The sequence below is a fragment of the Oncorhynchus gorbuscha genome, linkage group LG05 (assembly GCF_021184085.1).
Source record: "Oncorhynchus gorbuscha isolate QuinsamMale2020 ecotype Even-year linkage group LG05, OgorEven_v1.0, whole genome shotgun sequence".
NCBI lineage: Eukaryota > Metazoa > Chordata > Actinopteri > Salmoniformes > Salmonidae > Oncorhynchus > Oncorhynchus gorbuscha.
The window spans coordinates 75,450,510-75,472,221 of NC_060177.1; the positions used below are offsets into that span (position 1 = coordinate 75,450,510).

General features: G+C 45.5%; 1 protein-coding gene across 1 annotated transcript in view; it reads right to left on the reverse strand.

Annotated features, from left to right (window-relative positions):
• Positions 1 to 21,712, reverse strand: part of LOC124035256 (zinc finger matrin-type protein 4-like) — a 210,957-nt gene that overhangs the window by 41,620 nt on the left and 147,625 nt on the right. Inside the window, exon 5 of the mRNA XM_046348701.1 lies at positions 392 to 613. Within this exon, the coding sequence (XP_046204657.1) occupies positions 392 to 613 (222 nt within the window). The remainder of the gene's footprint in view (positions 1 to 391; positions 614 to 21,712) is intronic.

A 21,712-nucleotide genomic window follows, 5' to 3' on the forward strand; every position in this document is an offset into this window, starting at 1 on the left:
CACACACTTTCATATATAAATGTTAATACACACACAATTTCATATATAAATGTTACTACACACACACACACGTTCATATATAAATGTTAATACACACACACTTTCATATATAAATGTTACTACACACACACACACTTTCATGTATAAATGTTACTACACACACAATTTCATATATAAAATGTTAATACACACACAATTTCATATATAAAATGTTACTACACACAGAAGCAACGGTAAGGAACAATCCTGTCTGTTAATAAGTGGGAGTGAGGGGAGGAGGCAGTGGGCTGCATAGTTGTCTGTGCGACATAATTGAGCGAGAGAGAGTGCAAGAAAGCGAGAGAGAGACTGCCAGGTATCTAGTCTGGCTCAGGTCTCCTCTGTTCTGTACCTTTCATCTCTCCCATGTCCAGGGTCTTGCCCAGCTGTTCCAGGAGGACAGCGCGAGCTGCGTTTTTATTGTGCTTCTTGCCGTCGTAGTGCTGCTGCGCCATGCCTGGGTTGTTGAACCAGGCGTTGCATAGCTGGCAGTAGCGGTCTGAGTCCCTGCGCTGCCGAGGAGAGGTCACCGGGGTAGTTTCCAAGGAACTTTTCACCGGACTGGGCGGCACCTCTGATTGGACAGAGAACAAAGACAGGGGAGTTATCATCAACATTGTTCAGCTGTTTGACAACACTCTCTAGACCAAAACATAAACAGGTGTTTGTTTTTTTAACCATCAGCTATGAAACAGCTTCTGAACAAAACTTGAGGAAAGTAAGAAGCATGGTAAAGCAAAAAGCTCTGTTGACAAGTGAAAGAAATAGCAAAATGGGAGGCAATAAATGAGCACTGATAACAGCATCACTTTGGCTCTGGCAAGCCTGAAGAAGAAATCATAAATCATACTTGGCAATCGGAAAAAAGACCCTGCTCTACTTACTGCTGCCTACTTGTGTGCAATGTTCCTTCATGCATGGATGCCACCATTAACGCAGAACAAACATCAAATTGTGCAGCACTGCATTTTCGAAATGTGATTTGCTATCAAGATATAATCCGTTTTACCACTTGAGCGCTCAGCCCACCCTTCTTAAGTCAACATGTACAGAGGTCCCGTTAGAAGACATCAGATCCCATTACAGACCACTGAGGTACTGTGAGGCAGTCATCATCTCCAAGTGGCAACTGCTGTGAGTTGCAGTGTAGAAACACAAACGTTAGCACCATGTCTTCTGCCATGTTGATTAAAAGGATAGGCTACAGCATGGTGATTTATGCTCATCTTTATGTCAGAACTTGTACTGTGAAGGGATTTTTGGGCACTGGCCAGCCGGGCTAGTAGACCACAATTTCTACTAGCCCGGGTGACATTCTACTAGCCAAGGGTATTTTCTCCTGAAGTGTGTATGAAACACTGCATTATGGAAAGGGTATCAAAAGGGGTAGCATTCAAACTGTATGGAAAATTAGTTAACAAAAATAAGTACTCAAAGACCACTTTGATAAAGAACCTACTGCCTAAATACAGTAGCAGGAAGTAACAATTTGAGGCACTGGAAACAATGGAAAAGGTAGTGTAGGAAATAGCTTTTGATCTGGAGTGACTACAAAAGCACACTGTTATATTTCTTGCCGGTTTGTCACTTATAGCACACAAAGGCATGTAAAAGTTGATAACAAAGCCCTTGGTTTAGACAGCATCTAATTCAGGCAATTAACTGCTGTAGCAGTAAAGAGGATGTCAGAATGTGAAACTGGGAATTAAGTGGCTGTAGGAGTGTGAAATGAACAGTATATCATTTGTGGGGGATGGTGATGTCAATGGGGTCAGGGAACAAAAAGGATGCAGAAACGTATTCATTTCAAGAAGATAGATCTTTTTCATTAACAAGGCAAAGCATTTTCCCTCTTTTCTTTTTGTCTTGCTCAAACAGACATGCTGATCACAAAATTCTTGTCTCTAATTGTGTCTTTCAGCTTCTTTCCACATAATCGAAGAGAAGTGCATCCCTCGAAGCAACAGAATTAATGAGTTTCACTTCCACAAGCTACCAGTTTAATGCAATGTGTAATTTTCATTGGCAAACACGAGGCAATTCATCTCATTTGCATTATGTGTGCGTGTGGCGCAATATTATATATTTAAACAACCTGGACTTAGGGCTAGACGTAACATAGTAAATGTAAATCCTGCTAGATGGCTAACGCTAGCTAGGCTAAGGTTTAAGGTTAGGGTTAAGGTTAGGAGTTACGTTAAAGGGTTAGGGGAAGGGTTAGCTAACATGCTAAGTAGTTGCAAAGTAGCTAAAAGGTAGTAAGTAGTTTGCAAAGTTGCTAAAATGCTGAAGTTGTCCGTGATGAGATTCAAACACACAACCCCTGGGTTGCTAGACATTTGCCTACCCATCCAGCCCGACCAAGCACACTACTTTCGTTTTGCCTTAAGTAACATTTTGTCTTATGTAACCATACAAAACGTAACATATCATACTTTTTTGAGAGTCCCGGATTTACCTTTCCTATGTTATGTCTCGTCTATGAGACCAAGCTGATTATAAAGAACATACATTCTGACAGTTAGGAACAAACATTATTTATGTTGACACTTGATGAAAAATGTTTTATGAAGTGTCACCTTAAAAACAGTGCATTCGGAAATGCCAGTTTCACTTTGTCATTATGGGGTATTCTGTGTAGATTGATCAGGAAACATTTTAATTTAATCCATTTTAGAATAAGGCTGTAACGTAACACAATGTGGAAAAGGTCAAGGGGTCTGAACACTTTCCAAATGCCCTGTAAAAAGACCAGTCCTTTATGATATATTTGTACAATTGTGATAGTCTTTCAGTAGAGATGTCATCAACATCTAGCTAAGAATTTACAATCAAACTCTATTACCATGGTATAATCATCATGCTGGTATTTATTGCTTGTGGTTATCAGCATTTGTCCTTTTGACCATTTCCTGAATAATTTAGAAAGGGCAGCCCTTCATGTCGTTCATAATTGTGACTGTGACATTTCCAGTACCACTAGGCTACCAATCAAAAACTCTCAGATCCCCAAAGCACATTTCATAAAAGCTAATTATTGTTATTACACTCTTCACGTCAGTTTTAAGTTCAAGTAGCAGGTGTAAACAACAGATTAATCGCACGGCTCCCATGACACTGTAGGTCAACATGGCCAGCCTGTCCTCTTAACAACATAGATCACTTCTGAGATTGGCATTTTGGTCAAATGCCATTTTAGAAAGAAAGAATAACTGCCAAAATGTGGCTGTTATTTTGGTGACAGGAGCCTGTAACTCTTGGGATATAGGTTGCCTACCACCTAACGTGGATGTGCAAATCAGGCAGAGACGCAGAGTGGTTTTGAATATGTGTCCTTGTTGTTACACCACATATATTAACCTTCCCTAGCAGCAGTAACATATTACAGTATCGACTGGGCTGCTCTGAGGTTTAGGGAAAAGATCCATCAAAATCAGGCTCAGGGTAAAGGTTGTCATTGTTTTTTAGAAAACTTTAAATAGGCTGCTTGTTGATTCCAGTCCCGACTAGACTAATAAGAAGCAGGAAGTAAAACTCTGAAAGCTAATAAACCTTTTATAGGAATATATTTATCCTTCATAAATACTGTAACTCTAGCACAACTTCATAAGCAATTCATGCATGCTGTACAAATAAGCAATAGGGGAAATATAGCTATCCACTGGGGCATGAGGACCCCACAAAATGATGCACTCTAAATGGAACCCTAATCCCTGTATAGTGCAGGGCCCAGCTCTGGTCAAAAGTAGTGCGCTACAGTATATAGGGAATATGGTACCATTTGGGACACAAACAAAGTCTCCACCATGGTTAAAACTGCTCTCTGTGGACCACTGTAATCAGACAAGAGAATACAGTCCCAATGACCCAGACCGCTGTGTTCTTCAAAATGAACTTCTGAGCCTTATAGCTTACTCTTAATAATCACCAGCCCTGCGCCATCCATCCAACCCATTTATTACAATAGCAGCCGCCCTATAGACAGGTTAGCTGACAATGTCACGAAAACAATAATGCACACTTCCTTTTGGGCAGAAGGCAGTGTGTTGTCATGATTCTGTCACTTGTTAAATTCACTTCAATCAGTGTAGATGAAAAGGAGACCGGTTAAAGAAGGATTTTTAAACCTTGAGACAATTGGAGATATGGATTGTGTATGTGTGCCCCTGCCGAATTGAGGCTGTTCCGAGGGCAAAAGGGGTGCAACTCAATATTAGGAAGGTGTTGCTAATGTGTTGTACACTGAGTGTTTTCCCCCTATTTGTGTACGTGTCAGTTTTGTTGCTAAACAACCAACCCATCTATTTATACCCAAAGCCTTTACCTTCAATGGGGGTGGCCCCAGTCCCAATCATCGCTTGCTATTTTTTGAGATGGATAACTGTTCTGCCCTGTTCTGTGTGAGAGATCCCATTTTCCATAGAGAACTGTTCTGCATTGTTTTGTGTGAGAGATCCCAGTCTCTATAGATAACTGCACATTGGGATGTGAGCCCTTTCTCACCATTAAAGCCATACTGTTTCCACCCCTTGTGCGTTTTTTATTTGGGAAGTCAGTAGAGAGGCGAACTCATTCCACCAACCTCTCCCCCAATTCTCTACATGCTTACTGGAACAGTGTGCCATACGTGTGTCACGCCCCGACCTTAGAGAGTCGTTGTATTTCTCTATATTTGGTTAGATCAGGGTGTGATGTGGGGTGGGCATTCTATGTTTTGTTTTCTATGTTTCTTTATTTCTATGTTTTAGCCGGGTATGGTTCTCAAGGGACAGCTGTCTATCGTTGTCTCTGATTGGGAATCATACTTAGGTAGCCCTTTTTCCCTCCGTTCAGTTAACTTTGTTTGTGGCACTTAGCCCTGTAAGCGTCACGGTTGTTGCTTTGGTTTGTTGTTTTGTTGGTGACATTTTAAATAAAAAGAAAATGTAAGCTCACCACACTGCACTTTGGTCCACTTCTTTTGATGGCTGTGAAGTAGACCAAGAGGCAGATTCTTGCCAGTAAACCAGTTGGCCAGTGTCAATATATTGATGCACCCACTGTGTAAAGGGCACTTTAAAATCACTTAGAAGGCCATCAATTCTCCAGAGCAGAGTGATATTTATAGGTCCTTGGGATTAAAAAAAACAACAAAGGGAGACTAGGTGTTACGGCTTTCTTCCGTTGAAGGAGAGTCGGACCAAAATGCAGCGTGGTTATGACAATACATCTTTAATGAAGATAACAACCGAAAATACAAAACAACAAACGGAACGTGAAAACCTATACAGCCTATCTGGTGAAATACAAAACACTGAGACAGGAACAATCACCCACGAAACACTCAAAGAATATGGCTGCCTAAATATGGTTCCCAATCAGAGACAACGATAATCACCTGCCTCTGATTAAGAACCACCTCAGGCAACCATAGACTTTCCTAGACAACTCTACTCAGCCACAATCCCAATACCTACTAAAACCCCAATACAAAAACACACCACAAAATAAACCCATGTCACACCCTGGCCTGAACAAATAAATAAAGAAAACACAAAATACTAAGACCAAGGTGTGACAGAACCCCCCCCCCCAAGGTGCGGACTCCCGGCCGCACACCTAAACCCATAGGGGAGGGTCTGGGTGGGCGTCTGTCCACGGTGGCGGCTCCGGCTCGGGACATGGACCCCACTCCAACCAAGTCTTAGTCCCCCTGTAACGCGTCCTTTGATTGGCGACCCTCGCCGCCGACCTTGGCCTAATAACCCTCACCAAGGACCCCAATGGACTGAGGTGGAAGCTCGGGACTGAGGGGAATCTCGGGACTGAGGGGAAGCTCGGGACTGATGGGAAGCTCAGCATTGAGCGGAAGCTCAGCACTGAGGGGAAGCTCAGCACTGAGAGGAAGCGCAGTACTGAGAGGAAGCCCAGTACTGAGAGGAAGCTCAGGCAGGTAGTAGGCTCTGGCAGATCCTGGCTAGCTGGTGGTTCTGGCAGATCCTGGCTGACTGGCGGATCTGGAAGATCCTGGCTGACTGGCGGATCTGGAAGATCCTGGCTGACTGGCGGATCTGGAAGATCCTGGCTGACTGGCAGATCTGGAAGAGTCTGGCTGACTGGCAGATCTGGAAGAGTCTGGTTCACTGGCAGATCTGGAAGAGTCTGGCTGACTGGCAGATCTGGAAGAGTCTGGCTGACTGGCAGATCTGGAAGAGTCTGGCTGACTGGCAGATCTGGAAGAGTCTGGCTGACTGGCAGATCTGGAAGAGTCTGGCCGACTGGCAGATCCTGGCAGACTGACGGATCTGGCTGCTCCATGCTGACTGGCAGCTCTGGCTGCTCCATGTAGACTGACAGCTCTGGCGGCTTCTTGCAGACTGCCAGCTCTGGCGGCTCCTTGCAGACTGGCAGCTCCTTGTAGATTGACAGCTCCGTTCAGACTGGCATCTCTGGCTGCTCCATGCAGACTGACCGCTCAGGCTGCTCCATGCAGACTGACAGCTCAGGCTGCTCCATGCAGGCTGGCAGCTCAGGCTGCTCCATGCAGGCTGGCAGCTCAGGCTGCTCCATGCAGGCTGGCAGCTCAGACTGCTCCATGCAGGCTGGCAGCTCAGGCTGCTCCATGCAGGCTGGCAGCTCAGGCTGCTCCATGCAGGCTGGTAGCTCTGGCTGCTGGCAGCTCTGGCTGCTCCATGCAGGCTGGCAGCTCAGGCTGCTCCATGCAGGCTGGCAGCTCTGGCTGCGCTGAACAGGCAGGAGACTCCAGCAGCGCTGTAGAGGAGGAAGGCTCTGGCTGCGCTAAACAGGTGGGACCCTCCAGCAGCGCTGTAGAGGAGGAAGGCTCTGGCTGCGCTGAACAGGCGGGAGGCTCCGGCAGCGCACCATAATCTTCCGGGTTGGAGCGAGTGGTCGCATCGGCACTTCGCTCCCGCGGGTAGTATAACTTTTTCATTACATTTCATTATATTTCATTATAGCACAACGGTTTGATTTGTCTAATCTTAGCAATTTCTTCTCAGCTAGCTAATTAGCCGTCTTTGTATCAAAGATAATTGCGTAATTATCGTATTTCGCCGTCCTAACGTAGTCTTCACTAGCCAGCTAGCTAACGTCCACTGATTAGCTGCACTGGGAAAACTATTACACTCAACTGAATGACTTGATTAGTGTAGTGTTAGCTAGCTACATAGCTGTCTTTGCTGTCTTCGTATCTTCGTATCCAAGATAATTGTGTTGTTTAGGTTTAGAGTGTGTAGTCTTAGAGTGATTATCTTAATTTACCGAGGTTAGCTAGCCAGCTATTTGTTGTCCTTAATGTAGGAGACTCTGCTAGCTAGCCAACGCTAGCCAACGTCTTCTGAATAGAACTCAACAACCCGGTCGCATTCACAGGTAGTATCACATTTTCACTTCATTTCATTACAGTACAACGGTTTGATTTGTTTGATCGTAGCTAGCTACATAGCTAGCTACATAGCCGTCTTTGTATCAAAGATAATTGTGTAGTCTAGAGCGATTTTCTAGGTTAGCTAGCCAGCCATTGTCGTTCTTTTAACGCAACGTAACGTAAACAACACTGCTAGCTAGCCAGCTAGCCCCGAATAGCAACACTGCAGAAACTATTACACTCAACGGAACGACTTGATTAGTGTAGTGTCAACAACGCACCCACTGCCAGCTAGCCTACTTCAGCAGTACTGTATCATTTTAATCATTTTAGTGAATAAGATTCTTGCTACGTAGCTTAACTTTCTGAACATTCGAGACGTGTAGTCCACTTGTCATTCCAATCTCCTTTGCATTAGCGTAGCCTCTTCTGTAGCCTGTCAACTATGTGTCTGTTTATCCCTGTTCTCTCCTCTCTGCATAGACCATACAAACGCTCCACACCGCGTGGCCGCGGCCACCCTACTCTGGTGGTCCCAGCGCGCACGACCCACGTGGAGTTCCAGGTCTCCGGTAGCCTCTGGAACTGCCAATCTGCGGTCAACAAGGCAGAGTTCATCTCAGCCTATGCCTCCCTCCAGTCCCTCGACTTCTTGACACTGACGGAAACATGGATCACCACAGACAACACTGCTACTCCTACTGCTCTCTCTTCGTCCGCCCACGTGTTCTCGCACACCCCGAGAGCTTCTGGTCAGCGGGGTGGTGGCACCGGGATCCTCATCTCTCCCAAGTGGTCATTCTCTCTTTCTCCCCTTACCCATCTGTCTATCGCCTCCTTTGAATTCCATGCTGTCACAGTTACCAGCCCTTTCAAGCTTAACATCCTTATCATTTATCGCCCTCCAGGTTCCCTCGGAGAGTTCATCAATGAGCTTGATGCCTTGATAAGCTCCTTTCCTGAGGACGGCTCACCTCTCACAGTTCTGGGCGACTTTAACCTCCCCACGTCTACCTTTGACTCTTTCCTCTCTGCCTCCTTCTTTCCACTCCTCTCCTCTTTTGACCTCACCCTCTCACCTTCCCCCTACTCACAAGGCAGGCAATACGCTCGACCTCATCTTTACTAGATGCTGTTCTTCCACTAACCTCATTGCAACTCCCCTCCAAGTCTCCGACCACTACCTTGTATCCTTTTCCCTCTCACTCTCATCCAACACCTCCCACACTGCCCCTACTCGGATGGTATCGCGCCGTCCCAACCTTCGCTCTCTCTCCCCCGCTACTCTCTCCTCTTCCATCCTATCATCTCTTCCCTCCGCTCAAACCTTCTCCAACCTATTTCTGATTCTGCCTCCTCAACCCTCCTCTCCTCCCTCTCTGCATCCTTTGACTCTCTATGTCCCCTATCCTCCAGGCCGGCTCGGTCCTCCCCTCCCGCTCCGTGGCTCGATGACTCATTGCGAGCTCACAGAACAGGGCTCCGGGCAGCCGAGCGGAAATGGAGGAAAACTCTCCTCCCTGCGGACCTGGCATCCTTTCACTCCTCCTCTCTACATTTTCCTCCTCTGTCTCTGCTGCTAAAGCCACTTTCTACCACGCTAAATTCCAAGCATCTGCCTCTAACCCTAGGAAGCTCTTTGCCACCTTCTCCTCCCTCCTGAATCCTCCTCCCCCTCCCCCCTCCTCCCTCTCTGCAGATGACTTCGTCAACCATTTTGAAAAGAAGGTCGACGACATCCGATCCTCGTTTGCTAAGTCAAACGACACCGCTGGTTCTGCTCACACTGCCCTACCCTGTGCTCTGACCTCTTTCTCCCCTCTCTCTCCAGATGAAATCTCGCGTCTTGTGACGGCCGGCCGCCCAACAACCTGCCCGCTTGACCCTATCCCCTCCTCTCTTCTCCAGACCATTTCCGGAGACCTTCTCCCTTACCTCACCTCGCTCATCAACTCATCCCTGACCGCTGGCTACGTCCCTTCCATCTTCAAGAGAGCGAGAGTTGCACCCCTTCTGAAAAACCTACACTCGATCCCTCCGATGTCAACAATTACAGACCAGTATCCCTTCTTTCTTTTCTCTCCAAAACTCTTGAACGTGCCGTCCTTGGCCAGCTCTCCCGCTATCTCTCTCTGAATGACCTTCTTGATCCAAATCAGTCAGGTTTCAAGACTAGTCATTCAACTGAGACTGCTCTCCTCTGTATCACGGAGGCGCTCCGCACTGCTAAAGCTAACTCTCTCTCCTCTGCTCTCATCCTTCTGGATCTATCGGCTGCCTTCGATACTGTGAACCATCAGATCCTCCTCTCCACCCTCTCCGAGTTGGGCATTTCCGGCACGGCCCACGTTTGGATTGCGTCCTACCTGACAGGCCGCTCCTACCAGGTGGCGTGGCGAGAATCTGTCTCCTCACCACGCGCTCTCACCACTGGTGTCCCCCAGGGCTCTGTTCTTGGCCCTCTCCTATTCTCGCTATACACCAAGTCACTTGGCTCTGTCATAACCTCACATGGTCTCTCCTATCATTACTATGCAGACGACACACAATTAATCTTCTCCTTTCCCCCTTCTGACGACCAGGTGGCGAATCACATCTCTGCATGTCTGGCAGACATATCAGTGTGGATGACGGATCACCACCTCAAGCTGAACCTCGGCAAGACGGAGCTGCTCTTCCTCCCGGGAAGGACTGCCCGTTCCATGATCTCGCCATCACGGTTGACAACTCCATTGTGTCCTTCTCCCAGAGCGCCAAGAACCTTGGCGTGATCCTGGACAACACCCTGTCGTTCTCAACCAACATCAAGGCGGTGGCCCGTTCCTGTAGGTTCATGCTCTACAACATCCGCAGAGTACGACCCTGCCTCACACAGGAAGCGGCGCAGGTCCTAATCCAGGCACTTGTCATCTCCCGTCTGGATTACTGCAACTCGCTGTTGGCTGGGCTCCCTGCCTGTGCCATAAACCCTTCAACTCATCCAGAACGCCGCAGCCAGTCTGGTGTTCAACCTTCCCAAGTTCTCTCACGTCACCCCGCTCCTCCGTTCTCTCCACTGGCTTCCAGTTGAAGCTCGCATCCGCTACAAGACCATGGTGCTTGCCTACGGAGCTGTGAGGGGAACGGCACCTCAGTACCTCCAGGCTCTGATCAGGCCCTACACCCAAACAAGGGCACTGCGTTCATCCACCTCTGGCCTGCTCGCCTCCCTACCACTGAGGAAGTACAGCTCCCGCTCAGCCCAGTCAAAACTGTTCGCTGCGCTGGCCCCCCAATGGTGGAACAAACTCCCTCACGACGCCAGGACAGCGGAGTCAATCACCACCTTCCGGAGACACCTGAAACCCCACCTCTTTAAGGAATACCTAGGATAGGATAAGTAATCCCTCTCACCCCCCCTTTAAGATTTAGATGCACTATTGTAAAGTGACTGTTCCACTGGATGTCATAAGGTGAATGCACCAATTTGTAAGTCGCTCTGGATAAGAGCGTCTGCTAAATGACTTAAATGTAAATGTAAATGAGGAAGGCTCTGGCTGCGCTAAGCAGGCGGGAGACTCCAGCAGCGCTGGAGAGGAGGAAGGCTCTGGCTGCGCTGAACAGGCGGGATGCTCTGGCAGCGCTGTAGAGGAGGAAGGCTCTGGCTGCCCTAAACAGGCGAGGCGCACTGAAGGCCTGGTGCATGGTGTTGGCACTGGTGGTACTGGACCGAGGACACGCACAGGAAGCCTGGTGCGGGGAGCTGCCACCGGAGGACTGGTGTGTGAAGGTGGCACAGGATGGACCGGACCGTGAAGGCGTACTGGAGAGCCTGAGAGCATGACTGGCACAGGACGTGCAAGGCTAGGTAGGTACACAGGAGGCCTAGTGCATGAGGCTGGCACAATTTTCACCAGCCTACTAACACGCACCTCAGGACGAGTATGGAGCGCTGACCCAGGTGCCATTAAATCCCTGACACGCTCCGTCGGGCGAATATCGTATTTAAAGCACCAAACTAGCAACTCCCTCATAACTCTCTCCTCCACTTTCTCCATTAACTCCTTCACAGTCTCTGCTTCACTCACCTCCAACACCGGCTCTGGTTCTGGTCTCCTCCTTGGCTCCTCACGATAAACAGGGGGAGTTGGCTCAGGTCTGAACCCTGACTCTGCCACACTCTCCCTGAGCCCCCCCCAATAATTTTTGGGGCTGACTCTCGGTCTTCCGTCCGCGCCGCCATGCTTGCTTCGCCAACTCCATTCTCCGATAACCTGCTTCGCACTGCTCCAGCGAATCCCAGGCGGGCTCCGGCACTCTCTCTGGGTCGACCGCCCACCTGTCTATTTTATTCCCAAGTAGTGTAGTCCCGATATTGTTGCTCCTGCTGCCGCTGTTGCTTCTCCTCATACCAGCGCCTCTCAGCTCTCTCCGCCTCCAGTTCTTCTTTGGGGCGGCGATATTCTCCAGGCTGATCCCAGGGTCCTTCTCCGAACAATTCATCCTCCCATGTCCGTTCCTCCTTTCGCTGCTTCTGCTGTCGCTGCCTGTCACCACGCTGCTTGGTCCTGGTGTGTGGGTGATTCTGTTACGGCTTTCTTCCGTTGAAGGAGAGTCAGACCAAAATGCAGCGTGGTTATTACGATACATCTTTAATGAAGATGACAACCGAAAATACAAAACAACATACGGAACGTGAAAACCTATACAGCCTATCTGGTGAAATACAAAACACTGAGACAGGAACAATCACCCACGAAACACTCAAAGAATATGGCTGCCTAAATATGGTTCCCAATCAGAGACAACTATAATCACCTGCCTCTGATTAAGAACCACCTCAGGCAACCATAGACTTTCCTAGACAACCCTACTCAGCCACAATCCCAATACCTACTAAAACCCCAATACAAAACACACCACAAAATAAACCCATGTCACACCCTGGCCTGACCAAATAAATAAAGAAAACACAAAATACTAAGACCAAGGCGTGACACTAGGGTACCACCGTTAAGAAGACGGATGTGTGACCTTTGCAGCGAAGGACAGCTACGTTGTTGATTGGCCAAGGTGATAAAAATAAGAACATTTCTTGCTTATTTCTGCCAAATGCCACGTGAGACAGTGTGCGTCCCAAATCGCCCCCTATATATTGCACTACTTTTGACCAGAGCCCTAAGAGTCCTGGTCAAAAACAGTGCACTAAATAGGGAAGAGCTTGAGCTTGTTTCTGCAAAGTAACAAAGTAGCTCTGGTAAAAGAGGGTCTCAATATAAAAACAAGCAGTGTATATGTGTAGTGCATCTAGGGTGACAAGCAGAATAACTAGTATAAATTGTACAAATTCTCTCAATGCTGGCATCCGCTCCCTTTTCCCTTCATTCACTATCAATTTTGATTGTTTTCATCCTTCAGTCATTCAAATTAGTCTTCTGCATTGTTTACTTGTTTGAACAAAGGAAGTGTCAGTCATGTCTTTCCTTACAGTCACTCTGCAGTAAACAAAGCTCAGTTAGACTGACAATCGCTGTCATAAGATTTGAAAAAAGCATTTTTGGGGTTTTGTTATTACATCAAGTAGTGGCAGAGGAAAACTTGAGCATTTTAGGAAATCAGTACAATCCATTTTTATTTTAATCAGACAGCAGTAGAGCAGCACTGATGGACTTAATTCATATCAAGTCAAGGAGATATCATATGGAAGCTCCTTTCCAAATGGCAGCACAGAAGTTATTTAATAGACCTTGTGAATAAATGTTTGAAAAGATTTTTGTTCTTTGATGAGATGTGAAGGTGAATTAATGAAGCTTATCATGCATGTTAGAGTGGCACATCTTGGGTTAAGTATGTAATAATTAAGAAGGTTAGTTAAACTGGCACACTGTATCCTAACTACATTTAGATATCTGGAATTTCAGCTGGATACCATAGTGTTTCTAGAAATTAAAAACATATTTTTTTGTAAAGATAACATTCATTCTCATTCATTCCCCCTGGGGGATGCATAAAAATGTGTGTGTTGAGTCGCATTGCAAACTGATTTGCATGGAATAAAATAGTAAATCAGGAGAGAGAAGGAGAGGTTGAAATGGGCCATTTCCTTTTCATCCCTGAAATAGATACAGTATACAAATAAAAAATGGCCACAGATGCTAAACTCACGCTGCAGCTCATCTAAAGTGAATGCCAACTAACAACTTCATCCTCTTCATGCTATAGCTTTAGTGTCCGATATGAAAATAACCACCTTTTGCTTAATATAAAAGCAGGACTTCTGTGTGCGCTGAACTTTATTCAGAGCAGGATTCAGCATCTGTTGGATGAAAAAGAGAAGGATCAAAGTGTTCTGATGTCTGTGCAGTTATCTGTTCCTACAAAGCCTTCCCTTTCTGAGATGTATATTCCCCTCTGTACGAAAAACAAAATCTTTTCTCAATGCACATTTCCACCCGCCTCTGAGTGGGGCGAGACCACTGCAAGCGGTGCAGTCCATGAGAAAAAAACTAAAAACAAACAACGGCACTCCCACATTTCTCAACCTGGTGATGTAAATGTTAGGCAGTAGATTAGACAGAGCCGGTACAGGGGGACTAGGTGCTATATACTGTAGATTATAATGAAAAGGCCAACTCTATGGCCCCTGTAGTGACGGATTATTTGAGACTTTGTAGAATTCTAATGTTTAATGTATACATTTTTTTTACCAGGATAGTCAACTCCGTAAGAATTGCCACTGTTTTTCTGGGAATGCTGGGAAAACGTGTTAGTTTGGAAGTGTTATCATTATTATAATTACTATTATTCGTAAACCATAGGGCATTTAATCCATTATGTGTAAACCATACAGTGCTGCATACATGGTCAGATGGTACATTTCCTGGGATTATATACTGTAATGAATGCCACAGCTAGCATCTAAATTAGATGTAGACACAAAAAACCCAAGGTTCCAAACTTCAGAATGTTCTTTCTGAAAACTATTTCAGTTACCTCTTATGTTCTAAATATCAGAGTAAGAACTCGACGGACACTATTTAAGCTTAAACCAAGTTTATTCATCCCAAAGGATCGAACAGCTGAACCGACAAAAAACATGGTTTCACCAATGGTGGTATGAATCAAATAAGATTTTATTAGTCACATGGGCCGAATACAACAGGGATACTTCTGGGACAATGATGTTGTTGTGAGCCATGACCAGCCTTTCAAAGCACTTCATGGCTACAGACGTGAATGCTAGGGGTCGGTAGTCATTTAGGCAGGTTACCTTAGTGTTCTTGGGCACAGGGACTGTGGTGGTCTTCTTGTTGGTATTACAAACTCGGACAGGGAGAGGTTGAAAATGTCTGTGAAGACACCAGTTGGTCAATGCATGCTCGCAGTACACATCCTGGTAATCCGTCTGCCCCTGCGGCCTTGTGAATGTTGACCTGTTTGAATGTCTTATATCGGCTGCAGAGAGCATGATCACACAGTTGTCCGGAACAGCTGGTGCTGTCATGCATGTTTCAGTGTTGTTTACCACAAAGCGAGCATAGAAGTAGTTTAGCTCATCTGGTAGGCTTGTGTCACTGGGCAGCTCTCGGCTGTGCTTCCCTTTGTAGTCTAATGGTTTGCAAGCCCTGCCAAATCTTACGAGCGTGTAAAAATTGTCTGTCCTCTGTTGCAACACTCACTACCAAGTTCCAAACTGCCTCTGGGAGCAATGTCAGCACAATAACTATTAGTCTGGAGCTTCATGAAATGGGATGCATGGCGGAGCAGCCACACACAAGCCTAAGATCACCATGCGCAATGCCATGCGTCGACTGGAGTGGTGTAAAGCTCGCCGCCATTGGACTCTGAAGCAGATCGGTTTGTCGAGATCGGTCTGGTAGAAATTAACTCGTCTGCACAGAGCCCTGACCTCAACCCCGTCTAAACACTTTTGCGATGAATTGAAACGCTGACTGCGAGCCAGGCCACATCGCCCAATATCAGTGCCTGAAATCACTAATGCTCGTGGCTAAATGGGAACAAGTCCCCGCAGAAATGTTCCAACGTCTAGTGGAAAGCATTCGCAGAAGAGGGGAGGTTGTTATAGCAGCAAAGAGGGACCAACTCCATATTAATGCCCATGATTTTGGAATGAGATGTTAGACGAGCAGGTGTCCACATACTTTTGGGCATGTAGTGTATCTTGAATATAAGCAGCTCTAGCAGTGGTTGGATGTGTGTGACTAGAGGCGTCATGCACCATGTTCATTTCTGAGGGGGCACACCAATGTCGAAATTAAATATCTTTATAGTAAAAGATAGTGTCCTCTATTTTTTTGTCTACAAAATGGATGAATCTGAGGTTTCATCGGACTCTGGTTGGGGTATATGTGCTTCTGTTTGTTCTGTGGGTACAGCACGGATAGAGGATGTGCTCGAAAATGGCACTCTATCCCTTTTTGACAAAAGTAGTGCATTATACAGGGAATAGGGTGCCATTTGGGATGCACACAGAGTGAGGTGCAGATCCTGAGTTTTTTTTGTTTTGCATTATTGGCTGAAGGCTGAAAGGCTGAAACAACAGAGTTTCCCTGGAGACAAGGATCAACAGATGCAGTAATGTTCATTATGTAAGAATCAATAAGCTCAGGCCTCCTGATGCCCTGGTGGATTTATCGCCCTGACATGCTTTCCAAATGGTACCCTATTCCTTATATAGTGCACTACTTTTGGCCAGGGCCCTGGGTCAAAAGTAGTGCACTATAGTGGTGCATAAATGTAGTGCACAGTAAATCTATTAAATCCTTTAAGAAAAAACTATATTTTGGCATTTGTTTCGTTTGTCTATTGTTGATATAGTCCCAACATGTTTTGCATGTCAACTTGATTACTGACATGCAAAACATTTTGGGATTAAATAAACAATGGACTAATGAAACAAAAACCAGAATATAGTTTTTGGGTGGAGTTGTCCTTTAAGTGTGCTGCAGCAAGCATCTCCAACCTCTGTCTGCAGAAGACATGATGTAGATTGTCCTGTCGTGCTGCAGGAGAATGGAGGTGTTCTATATTAAATGGTCCATTTGTGGAGATAAAATCTGTTTTATTAACTGGTAGTTTACAAGTTGCTTTTCTTTTTGCATGTGAAGTAAGGGTAGGGCTGGGCGATATGGCCAAAATATATCACAGTATAAAAAAAGGACTGTATGACGGTCTTTGACAGTATTTCATGTTTTTTAATAATAAAAGTTCTACATTTGCTCTATGAGTAGTGCATGACCCTAGGGTGGCAACACTTGCATGTCAATGCGTCTTTCTCAATTCTGATTGTTTTATACTTTTCAATTAAACTTTAACCCCACAAAAATGTCAGCATTTTCATCCATTTCTGCATTTCCTGCACTCATTAGAGATAATTTCCACACTGCCACATAGGGCTGCATGATATGGGCAAACAATCTAGGCATTATTTTTAACCAAATGTTGCAATTGTGATTTGACTTGCGATTTAGAGCAAAACACTTGGGTGAACTGTTGGAATCATATAATTAGAATATAATAGTGGGCACTTTGAATACGGTGTTGTTTGAAATGACAATGAATAAAAATGCCATGTAGTAGTTATTGTGATAGGGTAGGAACCAAAGTGTTGATAAGTGTTTCCTAGGGGACCCTATAATATTTGGTTACATTGAATGTTTTCTCTTAGCTACTTCATGTAGCTAACATGGTGATTCACTAGCTGATGATGCTTTGTTAGGGCCGACGATCTCTGCGCTAGGAGAAAAGATGGCGGTGCGTGAATATAATGGCGAGGTAATCAAGGTCAATTGGAATATTGACCAAAAGAATAGTAGTATACAGTGATGAGAATGTCCTTCCTTGTATTGTAGGAGTATGTTTTGTTAATGAGGAGCAGCTGATTGGATTACCAATTTTAACAATCCATTTGAGATATCCCAACAGGTGGTTAGAATGCTGGGTAAAGTGAAGGCGGTGAGGATCACAAGAAGCGGCCATGTTTAGATTTTTTGTTCTTCTGAGGATCAGAAGGACCGTTTGTGTCCTGTGTGTCTCTTCAGAAAAGGGCACCCCACCAAATCAAATGTTATTGGTCACATACACATGGTTAGTAGATGTTATACTGAGTGTAGCAAAATGCTTGTACTTTTTAAATGTTTTTATTTAACCTTTATTTAACCAGGTAGGCAAGTTGAGAACAAGTTCTCATTTACAATTGCGACCTGGCCAAGATAAAGCAAAGCAGTTTGACACATACAACGACACAGAGTTACACATGGAGTAAAACAAACATACAGTCAATAATACAGTAGAAACAAGTCTATATATGATGTGAACAAATGCGGTGAGATAAGGGAGGTAAAGGCAAAAAAAGGCCATGGTGGCAAAGTAAATACAATATAGCAAGTAAAACACTGGAATGGTAGATTTGCAGTGGAAGAATGTGCAAAGTAGAAATAAAAATAATGGGGTGCAAAGCAAAAATAAATCAATCAATTCAGTAGGAAAAGAGGTAGTTGTTTGAGCTAAATTATAGGTGGGCTATGTACAGGTGCAGTAATCTGCTCTGACAGCTGGTGCTTAAAGCTAGTGAGGGAGATAAGTGTTTCCAGTTTCAGATCTTTTTTGTAGTGCGTTCCAGTCATTTGGCAGCAGAGAACTGGAAGGAGAGGCGGCCAAAGAAAGAATTGGTTTTGGGGGTGACCAGAGAGATATACCTGCTGGAGCACGTGCTACAGGTGGGTGATGCTATGGTGACCAGCGAGCTGAGATAAGGGGGACTTTACCTAGCAGGATCTTGTAGATGACATGGAGCCAGTGGGTTTGGCGACGAGTATAAAGCGAGGGCCAGCCAACGAGAGCATACACGTCGCAATGGTGGGTAGTATATGGGGCTTTGGTGACAAAACGGATGACACTGTGATAGACTGCATCCAATTTGTTGAGTAGGGTATTGGAGGCTATTTTGTAAATGACATCGCTGAAGTCGAGGATTGGTAGGATGGTCAGTTTTACAAGGGCAGCATGAGTGAAGGATGCTTTGTTGTGAAATAGGAAGCCAATTCTAGATTTCACTTTGGATTGGAGATGTTTGATGTGGGTCTGGAAGGAGAGTTTACAGTCTAACCAGACACCTAGGTATTTGTAGTTGTCCACGTACTCTAAGTACTCTGAGCCGTCCAGAGTAGTAATGTTGGACAGGCGCGCAGGTGCAGGCAGCGATCGGTTGAAGAGCATGCATTTAGTTTTACTTGTATTTAAGAGCAATTGGAGGCCATGGAAGGAGAGTTGTATGGCATTGAAGCTCGTCTGAAGGTTATTTAACACAGTGTCCAAAGAGGGGCCAGAAGTATACAGAATGGTGTCGTCTGTATAGAGGTGGATCAGAGACTCACCAGCAGCAAGAGCAACATCATTGATGTATACAGAGAAGAGAGTCGGTCCAAGAATTGAACCCTGTGGCACCCCCATAGAGACTGCTAGAGGTCCGGACAGCAGACCCTCCGATTTGACACACTGAACTCTATCAGAGAAGTAGTTGGTGAACCAGGCGAGGCAATCATTTGAGAAACCAAGGCTGTCGAGTCTGCCGATGAGGATGTGGTGATTGATAGAGTCAAAAGCCTTGGCCAGATCAATGAATACGGCTGCACAGTAATGTTTCTTATCGATGGCGGTTAAGATACCGTTTAGGACCTTGAGCATGGCTGAGGTGCACCCATGACCAGCTCTGAAACCAGATTGCATAGCAGAGAGTGTATGGTGAGATTCGAAATGGTCGGTAATCTGTTTGTTGACTTGGCTTTCGAAGACCTTAGAAAGGCAGAGTAGGATAGATATAGGTCTGTAGCAGTTTGGGTCAAGAGTGTCCCCCCCTTTGAAGAGGGGGATGACCGCAGCTGCTTTCCAATCTTTGGGAATCTCAGACGACACAAAAGAGAGGTTGAACAGGCTAGTAATAGGGGTGGCAATAATTTCGGCAGATCATTTTAGAAAGAAAGGGTCCAGATTGTCTAGCCCCGCTGATTTGTAGGGGTCCAGATTTTGCAGCTCTTTCAGAACATTAGCTGACTGGATTTGGGAGAAGGAAAAATGGGGAAGGCCTGGGTGAGTTGCTGTGGGGGGTGCAGTGATGTTGACCGGGGTAGGGGTAGCCAGGTGGAAAGCATGGCCAGCCGTAGAAAAATGCTTATTGAAATTCTCAATTATAGTTGATTTTTCAGTGTTGACAGTGTTTCCTATCTTCAGTGCAGTGGGCAGCTGGGAGGAGGTGTTCTTATTCTCCATGGACTTTACAGTGTCCCAGAACTTTTTTGAGTTAGTTTTGCAGGAAGCAAATTTCTGCATGAAAAAGCTAGCCTTGACTTTTCTAACTGCCTGTGTGTAATGGTTTCTAGCTTCCCTGAAGCTAGATATGGGGACTGTTCGATGCTAATGCAGAATGCCATAGGATGTTTTTGTGTTGGTTAAGGGCAGTCAGGTCTGGGGAGAATCAATGGCTATATCTGTTCCTGGTTCTACATTTCTTGAATGGGGCATGCTTATTTAAGATGGTTAGGAAGGCATTTAAAAAAAACAGGCATCCTCTACTGACGGGATGAGATCAGTATCCTTCCAGGATACCCCGGCCAGGTCGATTTGAAAGGCCTGCTCGCTGAAGTGTTTCAGGGAGCGTTTGACAGTGATGAGTGGAGGTCGTTTGACCGCTGACCTAATACGGATGCAGGCAGTGATCTTGGTTGAAGACAGCAGAGGTGTATTTAGAGGGCAAGTTGGTTAGAATGATATCTATGAGGGTGCCCGTGTTTACGGCTTTGGGGAGGTACCTGGTAGGTTCATTGATCATTTGAACCTGGGGGCATCAAGATTAGATTGTAGGATGGCTGGGGTGTTAAGCATGTTCCAGTTTAGGTAGCCTAGCAGCACGAGCTCTGAAGATAGATGGGGAGCAATCAGTTCACATATGGTGTCCAGAGCACAGCTGAGGGCAGAGGGTGGTCTATAGCAGGCAGCAACGGTGAGAGACTTGTTTTTAGAGAGGTGGATTTTTAAAAGTAGAAGTTCAAATTGTTTGGGTACAGACATGGATAGTAGGACAGAACTCTGTAGGCTATCTTTGCAGTAGATTGCAACACCGCCCCCTTTGGCAGTTCTAACTTGTCTGAAAATGTTATAGTTAAGGATGAGAATTTCAGAATTTTTGGTGTTCTTCCTAAGCCAGGATTCAGACACAGCTGGAACATCCGGGTTGGCAGAGTGTGCTAAAGCAGTGAATAAAACAAACTTAGGGAGGAGGCTTCTAATGTTAACATGCATGAAACCAAGGCTATTACGGTTACAGTCGTCAAAAGAGAGCGCCTGGGGAATAGGAGTGGAGCTAGGCACTTCAGGGCCTGGATTCACCTCTACATCACCAGAGGAAAAGAGGAGGAGTAGAATAAGGGTACGGCTAAAAGCAATGAGAATTGGTCGTCTAGAACGTCTGGAACAGATAGTAAAAGGAGGTTTCTGGGGCGATAAAATAGCTTCAAGGTATAATGTACAGACCTCTGTGGAGGTAAACCTAGGTACTGAGTGATGATGAGAGAGATATTGACTCTAGAAACATCATTGAAACCAGGAGATGTCATCGCATGTATGGGTGGTGGAACTAGTAGGTTGGATAAGGTATAGTGAGCAGGACTAGAGGCTCTACAGTGAAATAAGCCAATAAACACTAACCAGAACCGCAATGGACAAGGCATATTGGCATTAAGGAGAGGCATGCTTAGTCGAGTGATCAAAAGGGTCCAGTGAGTAGTGAGGTTGGTTGGGGGTCACGGCGATTCAGACAGCTAGCCGGGCCATCGGTAGCAAGCTAGAATAGGATGGAGGTCTGTTTTTAGCCACCTTGTGCGTTTCCGTCGGTAGGATTAGTGGGGTTCAGTGTGGTAGAGGGGATCAATCCAATTCGCGGAAAAAATATAGATATAGTTATAGAGGTCCAAGAAAAAAGGAAAGTGTTCCGACAGTGCAGCAATATCTAACAAGTAATTTAACAATTCCACAACAACTACCTAATACACACACATCTAATGGAATAAGAATTTGTACATATAAATATATGGATGAGCCCAACTGGCATAGACAAGATGCAATAGATGGTATAAAGTACAGAATATATGGGATGGGTAGTGCAAGGTAGGTAAACATCATTATTAAAGTGGCATTAATCAAGTGACGAGTGATCCATTTGTTAGAGTGGCCGATGTTTTTTTTTCAAAGAGTGCAGTGTATAGTCAGAAAATCTGCTGTTTCAGCCACTGCCTGTCGCCAAGGGAGTACCCC